Source organism: Glandiceps talaboti, chromosome 19 (assembly GCF_964340395.1).
Source record: "Glandiceps talaboti chromosome 19, keGlaTala1.1, whole genome shotgun sequence".
NCBI lineage: Eukaryota > Metazoa > Hemichordata > Enteropneusta > Spengelidae > Glandiceps > Glandiceps talaboti.
Window position 1 is genome coordinate 19,532,806 of NC_135567.1, and position 17,658 is coordinate 19,550,463.

A 17,658-nucleotide genomic window follows, 5' to 3' on the forward strand; every position below is an offset into this window, starting at 1 on the left:
TATATATATATATATATATATATATATATATATATATATATATATATATATATATATATATGCTTTATAGCATATATATCATATATTTCAAATGCTGGGATTAATGGAAAAATACTCATAGGAAAAAGAAGGCAGGGGAGAACATATACAGTACATCTATGTTATATACATGTGTGCGCACATGTATATATACATATCATATCTATGTATCTATACATAGTGTGTGTGTGTGTGTGTGTGTGTGTGTGTGTGTGTGTGTGTGTTTATATGACAATGAATAAAACATCATACCATACCATATATACTATACCAAACATATCATATCATATCATATCATATCATATATCATATCACACATCATCACATATCACATATCATCACATATATCATATCATATCATATATCACATATATGATCATATATCATATATCATATCACATATCATATCATATATCATATCATATCACATATATTATCATATATCATATATCATATCATATCATATCACATATATTATCATATATCATATCATATATCATATCATATCATATCATATCATCATATCAAAGTGGCACAAGCTGGGTTTATAAGTTTTTTACTGAAGTTCAAAAATCTAAATTTCTTTTGTTTTCAACAGGTGAATACACTTTAATACAACACATGCATGCAAGCTACCTTCGACCCATTATCTTAACCTGAGTGGTCAACCTCTAGTGTCAACAATCTTAATTTCTTTTGTTTTCAACAGGTGAATACATTATCTTAACCTGAGTGGTCAACCTCTAGTGTCAAAAATCTAAATTTCTTTTGTTTTCAACAGGTGAATACACTTTAATACAACACATGCATGCAAGCTACCTTCGACCCATTATCTTAACCTGAGTGGTCAACCTCTAGTGTCAAAAATCTAAATTCCTTTGTTTTCAATAGGTGAATACACTTTGATACTAGTCAATCATGCAAGCTACCTTTCAGATGTTATCTTAACCATTGCTTGTATAGATATTTCTTATGTGCACATGTCAAGGTATACAGTATTTACATACCCAGATATTTACATACCCAGATATTTACATACCCAGATCTAGTTGTCATTTTATGAATTATAGCACGTCATTTCTAGTTATATGCAAACAACAGAAGTTGTAAATTCTGTGCAGACAACAGAAGTTGTAGTTTCTGTAACTGTGACCCCATTCCCTGGTAAAGCCAATGCAAAATGCATATACATGGTAAACTGAAAGCTGCACTCGCTAAGATTTGAATGTTTTTAGCCCCCAACGAACACTTCCCAGAGAGGGCTTCAATTCCGTCTGTGTGTCCATATATTCACCCTCATATCTCTGGCATGCACCAACTGATTTCAACTAAACTTGGCAAAAAGGTAACATACTAATTACTATGTAAGGCATACACCTTTAACTTTGTTTTCCCTTGCAACTGAATCAAATATGGTCACATAACTGTGCAAATCTGAATGCTGTCTCTAGGTATACAACTTCACAATTTATTGACCGATTTGTTATTTGACCTTGAAGTTGAACATGCAGGGCTCGAAATTAACAGTAGTCCCATGCCCACAGATTACAAATTCTTGTCATTGGGCTACCATAGTCCCATGTCCACAGACTACCAATTCTTGTCATGGGGCTACCATAATCCCATGCCCACAGACTACCAATTCTTGTCATGGGGCTACCATAATCCCATGCCCACAGACTACCAATTCTTGTCATGGGGCTACCATAATCCCATGCCCATAGACTACCAATTCTTGTCATGGGGCTACCATAGTCCCATGCCCACAGACTACCAATTCTTGTCATGGGGCTACCATAATCCCATGCCCACAGACTACCAATTCTTGTCATGGGGCTACCATAGTCCCATGCCCACAGACTACCAATTCTTTTCATGGGGCTACCATAGCCCTATGCCCACAGACTACCAATTCTTTTCATGGGGCTACCATAGCCCTATGCCCACAGACTACCAATTCTTGTCATGGGGCTACCATAGTCCCATGTCCACAGACTACCAATTCTTGTCATGGGGCTACCATAGTCCCATGCCCACAGACTACCAATTCTTTTCATGGGGCTACCATAGCCCTATGCCCACAGACTACCAATTCTTTTCATGGGGCTACCATAGTCCCATGCCCACAGACTACTAATTCTTGTCATGGGGCTACCATAGTTAGCAGCTAATAGCTCACTCAGGCTACCACTGATTATGTGATGAGGATGGAAGATTTATGGACATGAAAGTAATTTAATAATACACATATTTCCACTAGAGGAAATCTATTTTCAGTTCAGGAATGTTTTCAGTTCAGGAATATCAGACTACAGGTCACAATCCTTGGGCTACCAATTTCTGAAATTGATTGCCCACCAGGACTACAAAGAAAAAAGTTAATTTCGATCCCTGCATAATAGGAAGTCAAAATTCAAGGTATAAAAAGAAAGCTTTCTCTTTATAGCTTGACCTTTGACCTCACATGCAGGGTATAGCCATATAAGTGTAGTCTGTGTATTTCACTTCTTGAACTACCTATATCTACCCTATTTTCTTAATATTTCTAATATCTGACAAAAAAAATTTCATTATTTTTTGCCTAAGGCCTAAAAAAATGTTTGTTTCCGGTTACTCGACCCCACCTAGTTTTTCATGCTGACCCTAAACTTTTGTTCATGGTAATGTATTTGAGAAAAAAATTATTAAATCAGGAAATTGTAAAGTCTCACAAGAAATAGTGGATGCTGAAACTGACATCAACTTAACAAGACAACATAAAACTGTTCTTCCAATCTGTAATGGCTGTACATCAGATAGGAAGAAATAAACACAGAGACCATATGAAAAAACAACAGAAAACATAAATACCTGAACTAGACACTCAAATATGAAAAATAAAATACATAAAAAAATACAATAAAAAATCTACCAACCCCACCTATTCTGAAATTTAATGTAATCGGAACCAGATAATTTTTTTTTGTTAGGCCTAATCTGGAAACAATACAAGAATTCTACTGATTACAATCACAAACAACACCTCAACAGGGAACTATTATTATTAGTAGAATGATATTCAGTTCTTTGTTCTTTTTCTACTCTACTGTAAAATGTTTTGTGCGATGGGCTTAGTACTCAGCATTTGAAATAAACTACTATTGTAGTTATTCAAAGTAGGTTTATTTCAATTTTAATCTCCTTTGCAACTGTAATTCCCGGTAGAATTACTACAGGTTATAAAACACGCAAAACAAAAGATGACATCTATATAATAGACTGTTGACAGTCGTTTGTGCCTTTTTTGCCACATCTTTTATGGCATCGTCCTGGACGCACTCACAGTGTCATGCGCCAGCGGAAGAAATTACAGCTCTGGTTTGCAAGAATAGATTGAATTTCATCTGAAAAAAACAAAACTGAACACAACTAAAATGTTCTAAGTAGAAACTTAGTTGTGCTTTAGAATATTGAACGAAAAACATAAGAAAAATCAAAAATGTTTGTAGTGGCCGGTACCGAGCGAAACGACCAGGGTGGTGGTCCCGAAACGACCAGGGTACTGTTCCGAATCGTCCTGGGTAACAAAAAAAGTGGTACCGAATCGGTCAGGTTCCGAAAAGACCAGCACCGGAATTTCCTACACACGTATGAAACCATTCAAGTCACATTAGTCTAGTCTATTTTATACCCTGTTTACAAAAAATACAGACACAGTTTTAGTTAGGCCGAGTCTGCTGACAGGCGCCGGTCACGAGACACTCCGTTTTAGTTATATTGAAAAGTTGGTCCACTCTTTGATGTCTAAGAAATACATTCATGGTGTACAGATTTATATTCTTGCCCTACGAATATAATCATGAATGGGCGTGTTTGTATAATCGCCCCTGGTCATGCACAAACGGATAGACATCGGGAGGGCATTTGACATACGTACGTACGTACGTACGGGAAACAGGTAATTTTGGCGGACCCCGTCACTCCACACGTGTATACCGTATACGTTGCAATCATAACCCACGCTGCAACATGCATACAAAACAAGAACGTTGTGTGTGTACTTACGTGTTTTCCAAAACCATAGACAAGTGTATGAGCTGCCATCGCCAGATCATCGAATAATCTCGTGACTGTTCTCGCACCTCCAATATTACTGGTCAGCAGTTGTAGTCGCTCCGATAAAACTTTGTTTTTATTTTGAACAAGGCCAGCTGCTAGCAATGAACTAAAGCTTACTACTCGCATTACTTTGTCCTTGCCGCGATAGCTCTCCAAAATACTGACCGCAAGCTCCATTTTGGTATGGTTATTCTTCAAAATTAGACTTCCTAGAAGATTTACACACAGGTACCACCAGCGACCCGATTGGTGATCATACTGATACGTTCGCTTGGGTAGCTTAGTTTTTGCTCTGTGTATGTGACCTTTCGACCCTCTGCGTTCTTCCGGGTACCGTAAAAGGGTAAACTCGTCGTAAAGACATGTACTGCAATCTTTGTGAACGTTTATATTTCGCGGTGTGTGGATTTACGCGATCCTAGAAACCAGTGTTATTTTACTCGTTTCATATATTATTTGTATTGTAAAGTATCTCAATGTTATAGATATTTTATTCTATTCTGAAAAATATCTCGGGAAACAAGTGCCTGTGTTGTGTAACGCTTTTGAGAACGAAGAGCAGTGTACGGCCGGGAATGAGGAGAAAATGTGTGTGTGGGCGCCGGGCGGCGCGGGAAACAAATAAATAGGGTGGTGGGTTGGACGCCGTGAAGAAGATGAGTGAGGGTCACGAAAAAATATATTTCGAAAATTCTAATTTCCAATCAAAGTGAAGCACTGACCATATTGCATGCCTACCCATCGAACCTACAAATTTTATACGAAACAAGGATGACATTACTCAAGATATGGAGTCGAAAATCATACAACTTCGATCAGTGAACAGTTGGCATGATTAATCACAGACAAGTAAGTCGTGGGTTGATACATAAATCATCTTTGCAGAGTTCTGATTTCCAATCAAAGTCAAGCAGAGACTGTAAGATACATCGTGACGTTTCGCCCTCACCGGCCTCCTCTCTCTCTGTTAGGGGTTGGCCGATGTTTGAGGGCGCCCCGTCACGGCGAACCTTACAGACGTAGACTAAGTCAAGCACTACGTTGAATGCCATCGAAAACGACCATTGCCTACAGTAATGAGCTCCAGACGAGTCCATCGGACATTTTTTATCCCCGGATAAAGATGACATTAGTCGAGATATGGAGTCGAAAATTACTAAACTTGAGAGTGAACTGATTGACGTCATTAATACGCAAATCATCTTCTTCCAATCTGGATTTATTAAATCCCAAGTGAAAAAAGAGACATTTTGTAATCATAATTATGTTAGAAGTATGCATGTGGTGTAATAAATTATCTACGATGATGTTCACTAACCTGTGTAAGAACTGTCTCACTCCACATCTTCTGCCACCCTCTAAGGTCCTCGCTCAGTTGCAGAATTTTCGATTTACATGTTTACTTGGTGGCAAGCAATTATAGGCAAGTCTCCGTTTTGTGTATTTCCTATTGTTATCACCCTCTTCATTTGTTGCATACTTCACAATATCAAATCATCGAACCGATCTGATGTTTTAACTTTTGAAGTTTCAATGCCCCATTGTCTTGGTTTTTGTGTACAAGCTATGACTTCTGGAATTGCTTTAATACCACTCTCTGTCTTCACTGTATAATTTACACCTTTTAAACAAATATAAGAGAAAATATAAGTTTGAGATGTTTTGATATATACATTATATGATACATAGTAAACTAGACTAGTATACTTGTAAATGCCATTTCTAATCAAATACTGGCTATAAATTTATCGTCAATCACCATTGACACATTCAAGTTGGCACAGCAATTCTTCTCAGGCGATTGTTATAGTCTAGTACACCCCGATGTCACTAGTATAGCCGGCCCTCACAGGAAAGCACCGATGTAGTCCTGCTTGCGTTTCGCTCAGGGACGACTTATTTCGATGTGCAAACAGCAGGACTACCACCGAGGTGGCTCTTGTCATTCCTCGCCGGAACGGCTAGTTCGAACATCCGCGGTATTTTTCGTCGCAGAACATTACCCAACAAAGAAATCACACATAACTCATAAACGCTTCCATTCTACAGTAAAACACCAAATGGAAACCCACTAAAGTATTATTTCATTTCTCATACCTTGGTACTAGACACTCGACTATAATAATATACCAGTGAGTTAAATAGCTAATACGGAAGTAATTAGCTTGCATACGGAGCTGAGTAAGTCGTCCCTTCGATCCTGTTGAGCGCTTGAGAAACGCGTGCACCGTCTGCAATCAGGACTAGGGAGTAATGGAATACTCGTAATTAATTTGCAATAGTGTCCGAACGTTCTATTTGTATATGAGTGCCAAATTGTTGAACACCGTATATTGTTGTTTGTATTTTTACCAAATATTAGTATTGTAGAATAAGAAATTATTTCACAATGATGAAAATAAACAAAAGCAGACACCGTTGTACTTGTAGGATACAATGGAAATAAACGGTTTCGTAAATCAACTCAGTGCAGTTACCTCTCAACTAGATCTATTTTTCCGGTCTTAGCTAGACGCGTTACGGCACTGCAACCACCTCTTCAGTCGAGGAACAGTACATACTTCAAACCGAACAATCAATAACAGCTCTGGGATATGAATTTTGTCATCAGAATCTATCTCATATGCAAGCTATTACAAGTAAAACGTTGTAAACAACCGGCGGGCATATTTCGTCTGCGTGTGTCGTCTGCAAACCGCAAACCGCAATAAATCCCAGAGTTCAGCGCGAGAGGATAATCTCGAGCATGCGTATTGTGCTTTGCAAGTCTGCTATTATGATGGCTTGGGCCATCTGAGGCAGTCTGAGCGAATCGTCTTGGCCAAAAACACTTTTCTGTTTATATATATATATATATATATATATATATATATATATATATATATATATATATATATATATATATATATATATATATATATATATATATATATATATATATATATATATATATAGTTTTGGTAGTACTGGAACTCTTTCTTGGGTGTAACTCGGAGTTTCACGCATATTGCGATCATCAGACACTGATGATCGCAATATGCGTGAAACTCCGAGTTACACCAAAGAAAGAGTTCCAGTACTACCAAAACTATTACGCTCTGCCACTGCGGTATAGAGCACTGTCTTAGCAGATTGATACTCACCGAGTTATATATATATATATATATATAAATCAATTAATCAGGAATTGTTTCTGGCCTAGAAAACGTTAAAAAGAATGTGTGTGTGTGTTTGTGTTTGTTTGTTTGTTTGTTTGTGTGTGTGTGTGTGTGTGTGTGTGATGTGTATGTATGTATGTATGTATGTATGTATGTATGTATGTATGTATGTATGTATGTATGTATGTATGTATGTATGTGTGTGTAATCTGATATCACACAACTAATTAGTACAGTACACAGGAAATAAAAATCGAAACTGGCAGACACAATAACCAAGACATATGACATAGAACATCTTGTCTAAGTTAAACTACAAAATTTAATATAAAACAAAAGACAAATATTTTAGGTAAAATATTCAAAAATGATATAAAGTCACTACTAATATACGTCAAAAACATGGCCAAATAATGGTACAAACGTACACAGAAAAGTTCCTAATAATTATGAAAAATGACCAAATTAATCGAACTATCTAACATCAATCTTATTAATATCCGATGTAGATGTCGGCTAATCGTTCTGTGCTATTTTACCTTCGTTATTTTGCCTGAATTGACCTTCTTGGTACATGTTTACATTTTTTAGCCTGATCGCCTCCTCTACAGGCTAAAAAATGTAAACATGTACCAAGAAGGTCAATTCAGGCAAAATCACGAAGGAAAAATAGCAATGAACGATTAGCCGACATCTACATTTTAATTTTAATCAGATTGATCTAACATCTACAATCGCCTGATCATAGCGCCACCTAGTGGTCAGTTGTAAATATGGAATTGCTCTGTAATTTGTCATTGTGATGAGGATCGTCGACCAAGAGAGATTCAAAGTTCGATACTAAAAAAAAACTTTGAACTGTTTGTGTGTTATAATAAGCTTTGTAAATCAATAGTCGATTTTCCGGTTCCAAGATGCATTGCGCGAGATGATGTCGCTTACGTTGTTACAGTTAGCCGTCTTTTGTCTATATTACGTTTGAAATAACATTTTTATCAGGAAATTATGGAAACACATGTTGACCTCTTTGATTATGGGTGATTTTATACAACAAAAACTAAACATCATCAATGACAGACAGTGATTTTACAGGTGAACCCAGGGTACGGTCATGTGACAACCATCCCCCTGAGTAGCGCGTGTAAAAGTTAAACCCTGAGCGCGTACATAATACATAGTATTGTATGGAGAGGAGCGAAATGCATCTTGGAACCGACAACAGGTCTATTGATTTACCAAGCTGATGAAAAAATAGACAATGCAACATACGAACAGGCAAAATATACATTCACGTGTTTTCTAACTCAGGTCAAGTTTTATTGGGCGATCTCAAATAAAATCCAAAAATTAAAGTGGCGATATGGATGAGAATTTGGTATTTATTTTTGATTTTTATTTGATAAAACAGCTTCAATATGTTTTTCTACTTGAAAAAATAATGTGAAATAACATATATCAAGTCTATGTTTGCAACTCAATAAACTGCAAAAGATTAAACAATGTGTAAAATGTTTGTTATTGTACGTACAATAACAAACTTTTTACACTTTTTGCATCTTTTTGCAATGTGGCGGCTGTCATTCCACTGGATTTACAGTGCAGAGGGTGTCATTCAACTAACTGAATGTAGAAAAGGGTGTCATTCCACTGTTTACATACTGTGAATGTTGTCATTCCAGTTTCAAAGCATTGGAAATGCTGTCATTCCACTTATGCTATAGAGTGGCGGCTGTCATTCCATTTGTTTACGGTGTAGAGGGTGTCAATCAACTAACTGAATGTAGAAAAGGGCGTCATTCCACTATTTACATACTGTAAATGCTGTCATTCCAGTTTCAAAGCATTAGAAATGCTGTTGTCATTCCACTTATGCTGTAGAGTGGCGGCTGTCATTCCACTTGTTAAACAGTGCAGAGGGTGCCATTCAACTAACTGAATGGAGAAAAGTGTGTCATTCCACTGTTTACATACTGGAAATGCTGTCTTACCAGTTTCAAAGCATTGAAAATGCTGTCATTCCACTTATGCTGTAGAGTGGCGGCTGTCATTCCACTTGTTTTAGAGTGCAGTGGGTGTCATTCAACTAACTGAATGTAGAAAAGTGTGTCATTCCACTGTTTACATACTAGAAATGCTGTCATTTCAGTTTGAAAGCATTGAAAATGCTGTCATTCCACTTATGCTATAGAGTGGCGGCTGTCATTCCACTTGTTTAAAAGTGCAGGGGTACCATTCAACTAACTTAATGTAGGAAAGGGTGTCATTCCACTGTTGACTCACTGGAAATGCTGTCATACCAGTTTCAAAGCATTAGAAATGCTGTCATTCCACTATGCTGTAGAGTGGCGGCTGTCATTCCACTTGTTAAACAGTGCAGAGGGTGTCATTCAACTAACTGAATGTAGGAAAGGGTGTCATTCCACTGTTGACTCACTGGAAATGCTGTCATACCGGTTTCAAAGCATTAGAAATGCTGTCATTCCACTATGCTGTAGAGTGGCGGCTGTCATTCCACTGGTTTTACAGTGCAGTGGGTGTCATTCAACTAACTGAATGTAGAAAGGTGTGTCATTCCACTGTTGACTCACTGGAAATGCTGTCATGCATTTTCTATCATTCGTTTTTGGGTCACCCATTCTCGACATTCTAGTCACGCCTACCGCATAACAATGTTAGTGAGTCAGATGTGTGTAAGTTACAGGTCAACTCGTCTGCAGTACGTCAACATCACATATATCACAGAGAGCAACGCCGGAAAAGGAAGCATCGGGTTGTCAATTTCTTCCAGTACGAACAGCCTTGTTTTTAGTAATTTATTGAGTAACACACGTCATATGTTACTATGGGTACCCAGAGATCCACGTCTGTGTCAGTGAAAACTCCGAGCAATGGATTATCAGGATTCAAGCTGGCCAAGAGAATATGCTTACACAGTGTGGTCCTTTTTACGGTAACATTCTGTGTAATTCTTCCTTTGATCTGCTACAATAGAACGTTTTCGGTTTATTTTCAACTCCGACCGACAAATGATATTAACATAGTATCGAAGCTGACGAGGAAGCGAAACGAAGCGGCGAGGAATGCGATGGGATATTTTGAGAACGGGGAAGATATTTTTGGGCGGGTCAACCAGTCATATATAACCAAACCTCCATACATTGCCATTGGTATTGTGACCGTGACCAGATTTGTTGACAATTCAAAATATGTGTCCTTTAAACCTAAATATATCTTGGAAGTAGCAGCGAGGGTCAAAATGATATTAGATAAAATTGACCCTGAAATCCGATCTCGCATTCAATTTTCTGTCTGTAATGCTGAATTAGATCCCGTGAAGCACGAGGAGGCCGTGTTTTTATCGAAGTATGTCAACGTGATAAAACGAGATATGAACGCGATGTCACATAAATCGTCTAATGTCTACGAGAACGAGAAACATGATTACGGATTCTGCTTGGAGAAAATGGCCAAATTTGACGCGAATTACACTTTGATTTTACAAGACGACGCATTGCTACATTGGAATTTTATAGATGTACTATTTTATTTATTAACGACGAAAGTAGAGCGGAAGTACAGCCGCGGGGATTTGATCTACAACGCCAACCAGACAAATATAGCCTCCCTCAAACTCTACTTTCCTGAAAAATGGCAAGGCTACGGATGGGAGTACCGACAACTGATGGAATTGCTGGCTGTTGGATTAACTTTCGGGTTTGCTTTAGCCGGGTTTTACGAAAACCTTATTACTCAAAGTATCACTGAGAAACGATTCGCTAGAATATTTGTATTGCTAATTTGTGTAGTTTATTGGATTTTGGTCGCAAAGGCTGTTGGGAGACAAAATCTACTACAACTACGTGGTATATCGCCTCAATTTCATGTTATACAGAATGCTCCTAATTGCTGCATCCCTGCTGTATTGTACACACGTCCCCATGTTGACGAGGTGGTGGAATTTTTACAGTCTCCGAATCTAAAATGTAGTAAAGAGTCTCCGTTGGATATTAACCTTGCAGTTCATCTTGACAAGTTAGGTTTGGACTCCTATCTTGTTGTTCCTAATATGGTTGATCACATTGGTCTGTTCTCTAACTTACACAAAAACCCTAAAGACCCGAAATCATACTTTCCGTATCGATAAATGAATGAGAGAGAGAGAGAGAGAGAGAGAGAGAGAGAGAGAGAGAGAGAGAGAGAGAGAGAGAGAGAGAGAGAGAGAGAGAGAGAGAGAGAGAGAGAGAGAGAGAGAGAGATCAGTTTAATAACAGTTGATTCGAGGGAATATTTTGATGAACATAAATGACAAGTTCTCCAGAGATATTTAGATTCTTTATACCGAATTCTTACAAGTATATTCAGATATTGTATTCAAACAATTGTAGATTAAATATATTTGTAAAAAATGACAGGTAACCCCCAAATGAATATTTAAGCACCACTAACGTCACACGTCAAATAAGATACGATTCTAGTCTGTGTTTGTATTGTGTGTTTACATTTATTACACTGACCCTGACAAAAATAACACATTGGTGACAGAATGTCATTATAACTGGTTCAACGAGTACATTAGCCTGTCAGATCTTGGAGTAATATCTACTTCAAGGTCAGCTAGATACAGACATGTGTGCCACGCTCAGCCAACACTCATCATAGAAAGCTGATAAGAAGCCTGACAGAGCTGAACAACACGACGTATCATACAGTCTAAGACCACTTTTGTACGTGCTGTCACTTGATACGCCCTTTATATTATTCAAACATCTGCTGTCCACATAGATATAGACAGACCACTCTCACAGATCAACCGTTGAGAGTGTGGTCTATAAATCTCCATTTCAACCGTTGAGAGTGTGGTCTATAAATCCCCATTTCCCCGGGGCAGTCTGAAAAATCCGCTCCGATGACGTCATATATGTACAGTTGTATAAACTATAAAAGTCAATAGCCAACAGCAGTAGAACAACTTGAGATGTTTATCCATATGCTGATCAAGCCATATTGTTATATATACAATATACATTATAATTTCACTGTTGCTATGGACAGTGTAGGCCGGGGGTGGGGTTAGTTAGACCTTGGAGTAATCCAAGGTCAGATTCGTGAATAGCTATCGTCCCTGAGTATTAAAGGCACACTAAGTGCGCCCCGCCCGAGCTGACAACGGTCACCTCACTTCTCACGGCTTCGACGCTCGGGGCGCACTTTGTGCACCTTGCGAAGGGATGCGACGATAGTTACGAGTTTGACAACGAGACTGGGGTGGGTAGAAGAAAGTACTCAGTTGGCATAATTTCCGACAAAGGTATGCCGGCCAGGGTCCAATTAACCACAATCACTGTGAACTAATATTTTATTCAAGGATGGACATGATACACAACAATGGCGTCATTAAATGTTTGTTTTATATTTAACAAATACCGTCATCAGTGTCTGCCCCTCTCCCCAACACAATAAAGGTTGGCTTTGGAAGCCGAGGGCGGATCAACCCCGTGGCATGTTAGCGAATCTGTACACTTCAATGACTATCGCTACTTACACTATTCCGCTATCTTAAAATGACATTTTTTTGAATTTAGGCCAGTGATGCTGAAATTGTCAATTCAAAAAATAAAAATGTCGGTTTTCTAAGGATAGCGGAATAGTGTAAGGTAAGGGGGGGGGGGAACCATTTGATTTCTGGGGGGGGGGGGGCGGAGGAAGTGGGTATGGCCAAATTTCCCATCACTGACAGCAATTTTTTTTATTGTCAGTCCTGCTTACAATTAGTTTTTCCATTTGCAGAAGCAATGCAATTTTTTTCTCGGTTACTAATTTTGTAGCACATCGCAATAATTTCTATTTTTAATTCTGTCTGTTGGAACAATTTTTTTCTCAAGTCATCACGGGATCAATTTTTTCCCCTTCACCTGCCGACAATCCCCCCCCCCCCCAAGATGAAATCCTCCTACCCCGAAATCAAATGGTTTTCCCCTAAGTAGCGATAGTCCTTCAAATCTACAGGAAGGCAGTGAGATATACATTTAATTCCAAAATCAACAAATACAACCAAAAGATAACAACCCATGGCATAGTCTCGGTTACCCAGCCTCTTGCCGTTGAGGGCATAACCCCCGCCCTCAACGGCAAGAGGCTATGACACTGCATTTAAACGTTTTGTCCATACTCTACAACAACTCTGCAACACTGGTCCAAAACGTGTGTACCGTGTCTATCGCGTTTCCGAAGATTGAAATACATTGACATTTAAGTCGACCGCCATGTTTGCCAGTGAGCTTGTGAAAACTGGCAGGATGGGACATTACATCATTTCACACAAAAAACTTAAAATTAAAAACTAACACAATTATACATTGTAGCAGCAATTTCATGCTTATTTACGTCATTTCTCTTAAGCTCATCACAGGTGAATGTGGTCCGAACGTCAACTAAATCTACTATTTATGGCAGTTACTGTTCTTTTTATTTATACTGTAGAGCAAGTATATATGTGGCAGATGTCATTTGCTTGTTCATGACTGCCTCTGCAGTTGTCTTCACTGAAGTAGGGAGGGTTATTTTTTGTGTTTCCCCACGGATCTGCAGACCGTATGGGCTGGACAAACACACACACACACACACACACACACACACACACATACACACACACATACATACACACACACACACACACACACACACACACACACACACACACACACACACAAACGACGCGGGGGTATGCGCGCGCTGACCAGAGACAATTCTTTTCTTTTTTTTGGCCATAAAGAATTTTTTAGCAGCGAAGTGAATGCCCTTACTTATATATATGGACACTTGGATAAGGATTGAGTTTTTTAGTTCATAAAACGATGCCATACCGGCACTGCAGGCCAATGAATCATTTTGGTCGTTAGAGGCGCTATATATTTCAGGTAACATTCCAGAGAGCTACACGCTGGTAGCTCAATTACAACAAATTGACTTTTTAAAAACTAATTTACCCGATAATTTTAAGCACGGCATATGAAAACATTTTATTAATAATTTATCAATAAAATTGTTTTGTAAATGTTCAGACAGTAGCCATATTTAGGGGATTTCTCATGAAAAAAAATCTAGGTAATATTCTCCGTTCGCGTTCACCCTTTCATGGGTTGTCACTGAACCATAAAACCTACCTAACACAATATACGATTGGGTACCATGGCAACTGGACTATATCCCGGACTATATATGACCCTGGGAAACGGGTCGCCAACCCTATTAATAATACCGCCTCATCTTACCATTGATTTGAGTTTAATGCATTGTCACTCAGTTGTATAGGTTTGCGACCCCGGGTTGCACCGTGACCACATTCACACAGTGAATTACCATTACAAATATATATAAAACGTTTATCTGGACATCGACAGAGCGATTGCAATACAACAAACACCTTTCGAGACTACCAAACCAATGCAGTGTGGTCATCAAAGTGATTTCGACACTAGATTGGACTAAGTAGCAGTTGCGATAAACGGGAAAAAATCTGTGTTTCCAGCTCAAAGTGTTCGTTAACTCACACTGCAATCATGTGGAGCGTAAACAGCAGTTCACCTTGGTACCGGAGACTGTACACCATAAATGGAACGAGGTCATGTATAGACAGCCTAACACGACAATTGTCAGCTGCCACCACTTTCCTACACGCTGTATGCATATATTTGATCACATTCTGTGTCGTCTTACCAATCCTCTGTCATAACTCTATGTTTTCAATATATTTCAAACTCGGACAGTCAAATGATCACGATACAATGTTAGAATTAATAGCGAAACGAGATACAGCGGCGAAAGAATCGATCGAATATTTTCAAAACTTGAACGAAAGTAGGGCGTCAAGCATGAATGGTCGGTCACTGCCACATGTACAGATAGATGACCTTGAGACACCATTTCTTGCAGTTGGTGTACCCACCGTAAAACGGACAGTAAAACGAGATGAGTACATATTTTTTCAACCGAAATACGTTTTAGAAGTAGTCGCACGAATGCATCAATTAATTATGAGAGCCGGTCCTGATATCAACTCTCGTATCGCGTTCACCGTCTGTAACCTAAACTCGGACCCGGATGAACACGATGAGGCGACCATTTTGTCGAAACATGTCCACGTTTTGAGTAGAAACGCTACAGAAGAGAAACGCGAGGTGTCTCAATCGTATACTAAACACGAAAAACAGAAAGACGATTATGGATTCTGTATGCAAGAAATGTCTAAACTCAACGCCAACTATACTCTCATTCTGGAAGACGACGCGTTACCACATTGGGACTTCTTTGAAGTCTTGTACCATATCCTTGAAACAAAAATCGAACCGAGATACGGGAATATGGTCAACAACAGCATGGACAACTTGGCGTACATAAAACTCTACTTTCCCGAAAAGTTCCAAGGATTTAGTTGGGAGTGCGAACACTTGATGGAATTGCTGTCCTTGGGCTGCATTGGCGGCATATCGTTTGCATGCACATACATCTTTACTACAAGGAAGAGAGGTAAATGGGTAATACCATATGTGTTTGGAATTTGCATAATATATTCCATATTGGTAGCCATGGCAATCGGACGACAGAACTTACTAAGAATTCGGGAATTCTTTCCTCACCAGTATGTGTTACGAGATGCACCTCGATGTTGTTGTCCCGCAGTTCTGTACAGTCGGAGTAACATTGACAAAATTGTGCGTTTTCTGCAGTCACCTGATCTGACATGTAATCGGAGCTATCCTATGGTCGTAGCAATTGCTGACTATATACAGTCGTTAGGTTTAGAGGCGTACCGTATTGAACCTAATATAGTTGATCACATTGGTCATTTCTCTAGTTTAAAGGCTACCCCAAAAGATCCAAACACATATTTCCGAATTTAGACCACATCTGCCAATGTCTTCCCCTACATGCCATCCCCCCAACATGCGAAAGGGTAGAATATATTTTGAACCGCCTGGGGCGTAAGTACAACTTTTGCAAAGTTACTTCTAATGACGTCACTGAATCCCTATTAGTATTACACCAATTCTAATGACGTCACTGAATCACTTCTACACTAATTCTAATGGCGTCAATGAATCATTTCTACGTTACTTTTACTGACGTCATTGAATTATTTCTACACTTCTGATGATGTCATGAAATCATTTCTACACTTCTGATAACGTCATCGAATCATTTCTACATTTCTAATGACGTCATTGAGTCAATTCTACAATATTTCTTATTATGCAATTGAATCATTCTTCATTGCCACTGAATCACTTCTACACTAATTCTAATGACGTCACTCAATCATTTCTACACCTGACTAATTCTAATGACGTCACAATCATTTCTACACCAACTAATGATGTCACTACATCATTCCTACAACAATTCTAATGATGTCACTACATCATTTCTACACCAATTCTAATGTCGTCACTACATCATTTCTACACCAATTCTGATGTCGTCACTACATCATTCCTACACCAATTCTCATGCCGTCACTACATCATTTCTACACCAATTCTCATGTCGTCACTACATCATTTCTACACCAATTCTAATGTCGTCACTACATCATTTCTACACCAATTCTGATGTCGTCACTACATCATTCCTACACCAATTCTCATGTCGTCACTACATCATTTCTACACCAATTCTCATGTCGTCATTACATCATTTCTACACCAATTCTAATGTCGTCACTACATCATTTCTACACCAATTCTCATGTCGTCATTACATCATTTCTACACCAATTCTAATGTCGTCACTACATCATTTCTACACCAATTCTAATGTCGTCACTACATCATTTCTACACCAATTCTAATGTCGTCACTACACCATTTCTACACCAATTCTAATGTCGTCACTACATCATTTCACACACATTAGTCAGATCCAAAATAACACACAATAGTCTGTATCCAAAATAACACAAACACAATAGTCAGTATCCAAAATAACACACAATAGTCAGTATCCAAAATAACACACAGTAGTCAGTATCCAAAATAACACACACACACACAATAGTCAGTATCCAAAATAACACACACACAATAGTCAGTATCCAAAATAACACACACAATAGTCAGTATCCAAAATAACACAATAGTCAGTATCCAAAATAACACACACACAAGTGTCAGTATCCAAAATAACACACACACAATAGTCAGTATCCAAAATAACACACAATAGTCAGTATCCAAAATAACACACAATAGTCAGTATCCAAAATAACACAAGTCAGTATCCAAAATAACACACACAATAGTCAGTATCCAAAATAACACAAGTCAGTATCCAAAATAACACAATAGTCAGTATCCAAAATAACACA

At 38.4% G+C, this 17,658-nt stretch overlaps 3 protein-coding genes across 3 annotated transcripts in view; 2 read left to right on the forward strand and 1 right to left on the reverse strand.

The window, feature by feature from the left end:
• Window positions 1-4,393, reverse strand: part of LOC144450318 (peroxisomal membrane protein 11C-like) — a 7,958-nt gene extending 3,565 nt beyond the window's left edge. Inside the window, exon 1 of the mRNA XM_078140916.1 lies at window positions 4,084-4,393. Within this exon, the coding sequence (XP_077997042.1) occupies window positions 4,084-4,314 (231 nt within the window). The 5' untranslated portion in view covers window positions 4,315-4,393. The remainder of the gene's footprint in view (window positions 1-4,083) is intronic.
• A 6,158-nt stretch (window positions 4,394-10,551) lies between these two features.
• Window positions 10,552-11,439, forward strand: LOC144450111 (GPI-N-acetylgalactosamine transferase PGAP4-like). The gene has a single exon (XM_078140679.1). The coding sequence runs from the start codon at window positions 10,552-10,554 to the stop codon at window positions 11,437-11,439; it is 888 nt and encodes a 295-aa protein (XP_077996805.1).
• Window positions 11,440-15,166: 3,727 nt separating this feature from the next.
• LOC144450112 (GPI-N-acetylgalactosamine transferase PGAP4-like) lies at window positions 15,167-16,195 on the forward strand. The gene has a single exon (XM_078140680.1). It carries the CDS (start codon window positions 15,167-15,169, stop codon window positions 16,193-16,195), a length of 1,029 nt encoding a protein of 342 aa, XP_077996806.1.
• The last annotated feature ends 1,463 nt before the right edge of the window (window positions 16,196-17,658 follow it).